This window comes from Mustela putorius, unplaced genomic scaffold (genome assembly GCF_011764305.1).
Source record: "Mustela putorius furo isolate JIRA1106 unplaced genomic scaffold, ASM1176430v1.1 tig00003858_pilon_pilon_pilon, whole genome shotgun sequence".
NCBI lineage: Eukaryota > Metazoa > Chordata > Mammalia > Carnivora > Mustelidae > Mustela > Mustela putorius.
The window spans coordinates 2,659,468-2,669,898 of record NW_025422010.1 but is presented as its reverse complement, the minus strand read 5'-3'; the positions used below and the strand labels follow the sequence as shown (position 1 = coordinate 2,669,898).

The 10,431-nt window shown below is 50.3% G+C and overlaps 1 protein-coding gene across 2 annotated transcripts; it reads right to left on the bottom strand.

Annotated features, from left to right (window-relative positions):
* Positions 1-1,205: 1,205 nt before the first annotated feature.
* Positions 1,206-9,502, bottom strand: ZNF70 (zinc finger protein 70). Of its 2 annotated transcripts, none has more exons than XM_004742507.3 (2): positions 9,354-9,502; positions 1,206-5,901 (listed from the first exon to the last, which is right to left on the bottom strand). In XM_004742507.3, the coding sequence occupies exon 2, from the start codon at positions 5,822-5,824 to the stop codon at positions 4,478-4,480; it is 1,347 nt and encodes a 448-aa protein (XP_004742564.1). In that variant the 5' UTR covers positions 5,825-5,901; positions 9,354-9,502; the 3' UTR covers positions 1,206-4,477. The 2 variants fall into 2 exon arrangements, with proteins under 2 accessions (XP_004742564.1, XP_004742565.1); XM_004742508.3 differs by lacking the exon at positions 9,354-9,502 and adding an exon at positions 9,139-9,347.
* Between the last annotated feature and the right edge of the window lie 929 nt (positions 9,503-10,431).

Sequence of the window (10,431 nt, the reverse complement as noted above, 5' to 3'; positions counted from 1 at the left end):
AGAGGTGATGGGGATGTGGGTTATGCAATCGGGGTTCCCGCTTCTCGTCCAGATGACTATACGTTGACTTGGGGGGTGTGGGGAGGGATCTGTGAGGTCTAATTCTTTGCTACATCTGGCAGTTTTTTTCTAAAAAGTAAGCCACAAGGTACCATTCCAAGTTATGTTGAAAGAACTTTGGGAGTGAGAATCGAAAATTGAAATATTTCAATCCTCTTTGCCCCCAGTTTGCCACGCAGGTTTGTATGTCTGACTCCTCTGAGTTCCACAGGGCTGTGCGGGGCATCAGCCAGGTGCGCTGCAGCCAGAGGCTGACTTCAAGAGTGGGCTCAGGACAGAGCCTGGCATTGACCAAGGCAGGAAGGAGTGGTGTACCCAACGACATACCCTCAGGATCCCCAGAAATAATACTCCACACATGGTGAATAGCTCCTAGAGATGAGGCTTAAATGAGCATGGCCTCTTCTGGGTTAAGTGAGTTCATCTATATAAAAACATAAGCATGAAGATAAATTATGCCTTACTCTAAATTGTGATATGAGTACTTCTTGCATAAAAAGAAAAAGAATTATAAAATCAGAAAATAAAATCCAACACTTTGCTGTTTATAAGTTATACAGCAAAATATATGCACAAATTTTGAAAATAAAATGCTGAGTGAAAGCAACTCTCATGCAGATGCAAATTGAAAAAAGCAAGGGGCTTCAATTGTGGTATCTGGAAAAGAGAAATGTAAGCCAGAAGCATTCAAAGAGGCAAAGAGGGCAGAGAAAGGCACAATTTTTCAATATAGTACTATTAAATATATATGCTCCAAATATCCTGGTACTTACTTAGTGATACCCTGCTTCTCAAAAAGGATTTGAGGAAACTGCAGATCACATCTAACATTACAACAACAAACATAAAATAGAAACAATTGAAGTGAAACAGAAATAACAACGTAAAAAACACAAAATCAGATTATGATCTGATCATGTCAGTGAATGCTCCTAACTGTTTGGGGGCTCACAGAGCCTTTCCAGAATGTGGGGAATGCTACATGTCCCCCCAACCCCTGACCCCAAACAATCCATTCACATTCATAACCCCCAGCTTTGTTCCACCCTCTATGCCGACTCTACAATAGACCTGCGTGCTCCTGGGCTCCTGGGCAGTATGCAGACCCCAGGTTAAGAAATGTAAAGTAAACAACAGAGAAAATATGAACTTGAATAAAGTAATTTAAAAACAAGTTAACAAACAGAATGGATGGAGTACAAACCCATTTCTTGAGAGTACACAAATGCTTTATAAAAACTGATCGTATCTTCAGGCCCAGCGTTGTTCTATGGGCACTTAGAAATGTTGATACCACAGCACAGTAAGAAAGAATGGCAATGACCTATGCAGTCATCACTTGGAAGTACAGAAAAAATAACAACCCTTGGGCCAAAAGGCAATTCCTCATATGGTAACAAGAACTTGCATGTGTCAAGTTGAAAGAATGCAGAAAAAGCTCTAAGAAAAAAGTCCTAGACCAGAGTACCTGCATTTACTAGAAATATTAAAAATATGATTAGCTATAGCTAAATAAATTTAGAAATATAAAATATGAAGTTAAAAAAAAAAAAGCAGACAATACATACACTTGGACAAAACCATCCAATTAGTCAACAAAACCGAAAGCCAGAGCTTTATAACACTCAACATCTGCCATTAGAAGGAAAAAAAAAAAAATGTAAGACAAACAAAAACAACAACTAAATCCCAGGACAATTAAAATGTTACCAGGATGTTCTCTTGTAATACTATACTGTTCCAGAACCTAAATAAATTGAAGGATTTGAAAATATATAAAAGTAAAGGAATACGAACAGAAGGGACTAGGTCCTGCTCAGTCTTTGAAAAGTACCTGGTTCCACCATGGTTATGGGAGAATCCATCCACCCTTCTGAAAAGGGGGTCTCAATGTTACATAAATTGTCAAGAGGAAGGAGGAGACGGGGGTCAGGGGATGAGGAGGAGGCAAAAGTGCATATCCCAAAACGCAAGAAGGGCATAAAATGAGCTAAGGGAAGCTGGGAGACAAGGGAGCGTCCAGGCAGGGCCTGAAGCCCCTGTGGTCTGTTCCAAAGGAGCAAGCCAGATTGGCTGAAATGGGGGCTTATCCGTAGAACAGCCCCTGAGGGTTGGTTTTAAGGAAAGTGGTGGCATGTGCAAAAAGCTTTAGGAAAATCAATTTGGCTGGGGTGTGCAGAAGCACACGGAGAGACATCAAAGGTAGGAAACTGACGACTGCCAGGTGAGAACAGGCCTGGCCAAGGCGAGGTCAAATGGGGGTGCCAAGGAGGTAGATCTTGTGGGGGGTGCTGCTGTTCCACCCACGCTGAGCAGGGGTCTCAACTCTCTCTGCACTTTTAGTAAGTAACTGCAGACCCTCAGTGCAGGCCACCTGCCTATAATACGTGGGGCCAGCTGGTCAGGCTGGTCTAGCTGGTGGTACAGTAGGTTCTAGGAGACCCAGGTGCTGGCTCGAGGTTTCACACATTCATGCAACAGAGAGGAGCTTGACAGGAGCAGCTGCTGTCCCCATGGCTGGGACGCCCGCTGTCATCCCCCCAGCTGGAGACCTGGCCTTTTAAAGTCTCCAGCCTGCCAAGTTCCACTTCCTAAGTAACCATTACTTGTCCATTTGTATTCATCAAAACAATACATGATTGCCAAGCTGAGCTGAAACAGCCAGTATTCCCATGATGGGGGTCATGGGATCCCAGCCATAAACTTTTGGAAAACTTCAGAATCGCTCAGAAGGGCACTGAGGAGCCTGGGGGAAGGCAGTACCAAAGAGATCCTGGTGGACACACGAAGGCCCAAGGACCAGGGCCAGACACCTCTCAACCAGCCAGACATGGTTCAGCCTGTGCCGATTCCTGGCAGAAGGGAGGTGTGGGTCCTGAGACAGAATGGCCACCTTCAAACTCTGCTCATGCCCAGCACATTTGGGAGATGCTGGGGTCGTGATGATGCCTAGCATAGGGCTCACACCCTGGCTATGTACTAGAACATTCTAATCATCTAGGAAGATTTAAAAACATACCACTGTCTGAGCCCCACCTCTGGGGATGCCAACTGAATTGGTCTAGGCAGGCAGCAGGCAATGGTAATTTTTGAGCAAAGCCTGAGGAGAGGAGAGAAGCATGGGTATGCAGGCCGCACAGACCACACTGATGATGGGGAGAGCTTTAGGATGGCATCTGGAAAGGGTCCCTTTGTGGGAGGTGGCCCCACAGGGCACCCACAGCCCTGGGGGCAGGCAGGAGGGGGTAATGGAAAGCCTGAGTCTCGGTTCAACAAGAGGGTGGGCTACAGACCCTGGCATCCAGGGAACCAGCAGGGGTGCCTCTCCTGCCTTTAGGAAATAGATCTCTGGCTAGGGCAAGGGTCCCTCTTGGTCTCCATCCTCAACTGCCAGTTGCCAAAGAACTTCCTGGCTGGTTTCATTCTGAACAGGAGTCAGCCAGGTCCCAATAGCCCCATCTCACAGATTGAGAAACAGAGCCTTGGAGCTTCCTCAAGGTCACACAAGTAGGAGGAGTGGAACTGGGATCTGAACTGACTGGATGGCCATGCTTCCCACGTCCCCCAGCACTACAGAGCCACTGGACCAGAAACCGGCCATGGGGCCGACCTACACACGCTGTGGTCTGGGGAGCCCTAGGTCTTGTGGAGAGGTTATAACTGGAGGGCACTAATGCCTTAGGCCAGGCTGAGTCAAAGCCAAGGTCAAATGTCCTCTGGCCTACAGGACCAAACCTCTACCGTCCTATGAAAGAGCCATCTGCCAGAAACGATTCTTATTCTAAAAGAACAGGGATCAAGAGACCATGCCAGGGGCTTGCCACCCTCTTCCCCAACCCCATAATGAGTCCTTTCAGACCCTCCCTTTCTTCTGTAAGGGAGGTTGTTGGTTGTCCCCACCAATGCTCAAGCCAGGTGGAAGATTCCACTTTGCTGTTAGCTACTTCCAGATTCATTTTTCTTTAGCGGATTTGGACCGTGAACACAGTTCTGTCTTCTCAAAGTGCCAGACGGCAGCTGACATTAGAGTCCATCTGACATTTTTGTGTGTTTCACTCAACTTTCTCCCTCTGTATATTCTTCTGGATTTTGACAAGGGCAAAGAGATGGCAAAACCCAATCTCCTAGGCTTGGGAGTCAAATGTGAATGACTTGAAGGCCAGGTCTCCTTTGGGGTATGCCTCTGTTTCAGGGGCCTTCCCATTACTCCACCCTCCCTGCCACTCAGTAAACCGGCCGTATGTGGGGTGCCTGGGGGTCCGTGAGGGGGCCTGGCTGCTAGTGTGTGTGGCCAGAAGCGCTGGGGGTGGCACATTTCCATTTGGCCCTGGGATCAGGGAGGTGGGCAGGGTCTTTGACGATGGGGTATGGGCTCCATCTGGGAAAGGGTCTCAAGCTTTGGTGTGAGTTCCTCCTTCTAGAGCTTCTCCCCAGCATGGATTTTCTGATGCCGAATAAGGTGTGAGCTTCCCCTGAAGGACTTGCCACATTTGTTACACTCGTAGGGCTTCTCTCTGGTGTGGGTTTTATAGTGCTCAATAAGGGCTGACCTGTGCCGGAAGGCTTTGCCACACTCGTTGCATGCGTAAGGTTTCTTTCCAGTGTGGATTCTCTGGTGCTGAATGAGGGCAGAGCTGTGGCAGAAAGCCTTCCCACACTGGCCACACTCATAGGGCTTCTCCCCAGTGTGGATGCGCTGGTGCTCAATGAGGGAGGAGCTCTGGCTGAAAGCTTTCCCACACTTATGGCATTTGTAGGGTTTTTCACCGGTGTGGGTCTTACGATGTTCAATGAGGTTGGAGCTCTGGCTGAAGGCCTTCCCACACTCTTCACATTTGTAAGGTTTCTTCCCAGTGTGAATCCTCTGGTGCCGAATGAGGTGGGACCTGTGACAAAAGGCTTTCCCACAGAGATCGCATTCGTGAGGTTTCTTGAGCGTGTGGATTTTCCGATGCTGGCTCAGGCCGGAGCTCTGGTTGAAGGATTTCCCACATTCCTTACACTGATACGGTTTCTCTCCTGTATGGATTCTCTCGTGTTTTCTGAGACTTGAGCTCCGGCTGAAATCCTTCCCACATTCCCTACACTCGTACGGTCTCTTTCCAGTGTGGGTTTTCTGGTGTTGTGTGAGGGCTGAGCTCTGGCGAAAGGCTTTTCCACATTCCCGGCATTCGTAGGGCTTCTCCCCAGTGTGAATGATCTGATGTCTGAGAAGGTGTGAGCTCTGGCTGAAGGCCTTCCCACACTCACAGCACTCATAGGGCTTCTCCCCGGTGTGAATCACCAGGTGCCTGAGGAGGTGTGAGCTCTGGCTGAAGGCCTTCCCACATTCCCGACATGCATAGGGTTTTGCGGGTGGTGCAGTTCTGTGAGGCTCGTTAGGTCCTGAGTGTGCCCTGTTCGCCTTCTCACAATTGTGTTTACTGGGTTCCTCTCCACTGTGGATTATCTGACACATACTAAGGTCTGATTTCTGGAAGAAGGTTGGGCTGAAGATGTCATCATCCTGGGGTCTGTTCACCGGGGGGGTACTCTGATGCTGAACAGGGCTTGAGCATAAGCTGAAATTGCCCTCATAATCGTCATGTTCCTCGTCTTGTTCCCCGAGAGGGATCTCCTTATAAATAACAGCCATTTGCTCTAAACCTCTTTCCTGAAGAAAAGGATCCCCCAGGTCCTCCTCTGGGAAGAGTCCTTGCTGCATCTCTAAGCTGTCCCCAAACACAAAGGTCTCACCAAACTTGGCTGCTGGGGGAACCTCCATTGTGAATCTAGTGTCACCCCCAATAACTGTATTTCTTGAAAGATCGTCTTCTTAAGGGCACTTACTGTCCTCCCAATCTGAGAAGAAAACAAGGAACATTGTCAAGTCTGCAGATCAGGGCCCTAGGACGTACCTCCTGCCTGTGCCAGAATCTATCGTGGACTAAACGAAATAGGTATAAGATCCAAGCTGGCCCTTGAGATGATCCCCACTGAGTTAGAGACAAGTCTGATTTATCAGAAACACGACAAAGAAGATGGACAGAATCAAGTGCTATACCATGGGATCTAGAATCTAAAGACTGAAGGGGTTCAGAAAGGTAGACGAGACCAGAAGTGGAGCCACTGTGGAAAGGGGGCAAGATTCTGGCTAATGGAGGATCTTGACGATGGCAGTTTTTGAGAGTACAAACTTCCCTCCTCTACTAGGTTAGCTGCAGCCCCTCCAATCAGGTGCCCAAGCCACAACCCTGGGAGTCAGCCTAGACCTTCCCCCTCTCTCACCCCATACATCTAGTCTGTCCATTTCCTGAGGCTCTATGAAGAGGTCTCTGTCTCTCTGTCAGTCTGCAGCTGAGGCCTCATGCAGTTGCCCAGGATCACTTCAATGCTCACTGCCCAAATGACCACCGACCCCCAGCTTCTACTCCTCCCTCAGGTCTGTTCTCTACCTTGACACCAGCTTCAAATACCCCAAACACAGGCCCGATCATCTGCCTCAGGATCTCGCGGCAGCCCAAAGCCTTCACAAAGCCCTTCGCACTAGCCGTCCCAGCCCCAGATCCAGCCTCTCCTTCCATGTAGCCCTAGCTGCTGCTTCATGCTCCTAACAGGTTCCCCTCCCATCTCAGATTGCCACTGGCTTATCTTCCCAGACCCAGTCTTTTTTTTTTTTTTTAAAGATTTTATTTATTTATTTGACAGACAGAGATCACAAGTAGGCAGAGAAGCAGGCAGAGAGAGAAGGGAGGAAGCAGGCTCCCTGCAGAGCAGAGAGCCCGATGCGGGGCTAGATCCCAGGACCCTGGGATCATGACCTGAGCCAAAGGCAGAGGCTTTAACCCACTGAGCCACCAGGCGCCCCCAGACTCAGTCTTAATGTCCCTTTTTCTGTACCCTAAGTCTGGTGATCTCAGGCTCAGGGACCTGCAGAGCTCGGTGCACGTGTCCATCAAAGCACTCACAACCCTGGACGGCAAACATGCTGCCTGAGAGCTCCCTGGGGGCAAGTACTGTGCTCCTTCAACGTGAAGCCCCCAGCCCCCAGCATAACAGGACAATTTCCACTGAATGGAAGAAAAGTCATGTTTTCCTGCTAGAACTAATGGCTACACTTTTTTGAGGGGAGGGGGGCACAGAACTCTATTCAAATAAATCATCTGGGAGATACAAATAAATAAAAGATAAAAGCAGAGATGCTCCAGTTAATGGGGGTTGTTTTCATAGGGACATGGACGGATCCCGGAACACCCCCCATTCCACTGTGGTGGCCTCCAAGGGAGCCTCTCGTGACCTCATTCAGAAATTGCTGTGCAAGGGGCGCCTGGGTGGCTCAGTGGGTTAACCCCTGTCTTCAGCTCAGGTCATGATCTCAGGGTCCTGGAATCGAGCCCTGCATCGGGCTCTCTGCTCAGCAGGGAGCCTGCTTCTCCCTCTTTCTCTGCCTGCCCCTCTGCCTACTTGTGATCTCTCTTTTTCTGTCGAATAAATAAAAAATAAAATCTTAAAAAAAACAAAACAGAGGGGCGCCTGGGTGGCTCAGTGGGTTAAGCTGCTGCCTTCGGCTCGGGTCATGATCTCAGGGTCCTGGGATCGAGTCCCACATCGGGCTCTCTGCTCAGCAGGGGGCCTGCTTCCCTTCCTCTCTCTCTGTGATCTCTTCCCTTCCTCTCTCCTACTGTGATCTCTCTCTGTCAAATAAATAAATAAAATCTTAAAAAAAAAAAGATTAAAAAACGAAACAGAAATTGCTATGCAAGCTGAAGGGAAACCCCAGGAATCATAACAATAACAGCTCGTGTTTATTGAGCATCTACTATGTGCTGGGCACTACTAGACCTTCTATAAGCACATGTGCATTTAATCCTCACAATTCTATATACAAAGATACTATTAGCAGTACACTGAAGCGTAGACAAGCAGCTCAAAAACACACTAAATTAATCAGCATAGTCGCAATGGAGCTCATTCCTATTTGGAAACGATTTTTTTTTTTTAATGAATAATCAGGCGATACGAAGGCCAGGTGTGGAAAAAAAGCAAAGAACTGAAGTATTCTCAAAAATTCTTTGATCACTTATCTCCCCTTCCCCTCTTCTTCAGCAACCAGAATCTCCCATCCTTCAGGTTCTCTAGATTAATCTCATTGGGTCTAACAACCCACTGATTTCATCCTGGCTCTCCACTTCTAATCCACCCTTCCCTGTCTAGCTTAGACTCTATTGTGGATCGAACCACAGACTCTGACCAGCATCACGTTCCTCACCTCCTTGCCCTGCTGCAACCAGCCGCCAAATACCAAAGCTCTCCGCCAATTCCTCCTAAGATGTTAAATGTTGCCAAAGAAAATCATAGGACTGTGTACTGCACCAAGACAAATTTCAAGTTTCCAATTCCAGCTGGGACTTCAGCATCTTCAGCTCTTCCATCCAGTGACCTCCTTATGGCCAATCCCTCTATTCTCAGACCTCACTTTCCCACCCCTTTTGGCAGTGCTCACCAAAAGCTCCCTTCTCAAAACCCTTCATTTCAGAAGTTGCAAATTGGCAGCCTGAGGATCCTGTCACAGACACGTTTTGTTTGGCTCGGGAAAGAGCTGGAACTTTTTCTTTTTGTTTGACTTAGCTGCCAATATTGGAAACTCTGTAGGTTTCAGGCTTTCTCTTGAAAACCTGAAAGATGTGATAAAATGGGTCTACCCTGTCATTAAACCCTCCTTGCATACCTGAACGCCTCAAGATTTTGAGCCCCCCACCCCCTTTCCCACGTCCTTCTTTATTCCCTTCATTTATTAAAGTTCTTTCCCCCACTCCCTGTTTTGATGCTCTCCGATCCCTTTTTCTTGGCATCTGTGATTACAACTCTTCTTCCACCCACCTGTTAAATCCTGATGTTTCCAAGGTTCCCTCCTTAGGGGTTTCCCATTCCCACTATAGACCACCTACATGCTGAAGTCTCCACGCCGTTCACAAAGTTGGCGATCCTTTATCTATCCTCAACAATGTCTTAAATATTTTGGGACCGAAGATCCCAAGGTCTGGAACCCCAACTTCCCACCTCTCTCGGGGCCTTCCTCGGCTTCTCCTGTATGCTCACCCTATGCTTCAGGGAGCCCTCGGGGCCTGGGCACCCGGGAGACCCTCGGTCCCGTCAGGGTTTCCTGGCTGGAGGCCCGCGGGCGGCTGCGGACACGCACACGCCGCTCGAGAGGCGACGCGGAGCCCCTACAGGCTTCCCACCGATGGGGGACGCCCATACCCAGGGCCACCGGAGGGACAGGTGGTCACACTGGCTGACGCGGAGCCACTCACCTGGGCCTGGGCGGGGCCGCTCACCTGGGCCTGGGCGGGGCCGCGGGCGGGCGGGGCGGGGCCGCACCAGAGCTGCTCCAACCCGCGGCCGACCCGGCCTAGCTCAGAGGCAGCTGCTGACGCGGAGCCCGCGGCTGCCCGAGCGCCCGGAGCCCCGCCCCCCACCCGCGGGCACTTCCGGGACCGCTCTAGGCCGCGTGGAGGTCCCTACGTCTCGGTGCTCCGGCGGCCCCTGGCGTCCGCGAACTCAGGCGCCACGACTCTAGGTTCCAAGGCTGGGACTGGTGGTCTCTGGGCGGTTCCCAGAACAAATCCTGGTCTTGGGGGAGACAGCTGGTTAGCCGTTGGCGGGAGTGCAGAAGAGGCAACTGAGGCCGGGAAGGGCGGGCGGACGGGCGGGCGTAGAGCCGCAGGCAGACAGCCAAGTTCCCGCTGCACTTGCCCTACGGGTGGGGGCGAGCTAGAGGCCACGCGGGCGGCAGGGGTCTTCGGGAGAAGGGAAGGGGTAACTAGAGCTGTGGAGCCTGTCACCTCGCGCAGGCCCAGGGGTCCTGCATGATTCACCCTTCCTGGGTAACCTGGTCCTGCCTGCCGAGCTGGTACCAGCAGAGACAGACGAGAAGGGGCCGAGTGAGGGCCCAGGAGACAGCTGGGAGTGGAGGCTGGACCCTGGAGACCCGGAACTCCAGTGCATGTGAGGGATGACCTCCAGACATAGGCGCCTCTTAAAGGAACCGGGAGGGACGAACAGTGTGTTTTTGAAGCCCGCTCCAACACCTCCCAACCCCCACCACACACCCATACTCTCAGCTCTGCTTCTAATAAGGATTGCTCCCCTACCCAGTGCCCCCTACTCGGCCCAGTTGCTCAGGTAGTAGGCTGCTCTGCCTACTTGTGATCTCTTTCTGTCAAATAAATAAATAAATAAAACACTTAGAAAGATAGAGATGCTGCCACCTGCAATGAGCACCCTCTGTCCGAGCTCCGGGGTGCCTCCGAGTGGCCCCACCCCACATACATACTCATACCCCTCCATGCCCCATAAAGGAGTAAGCAGGGGCTCCATAAGAACCCAGTC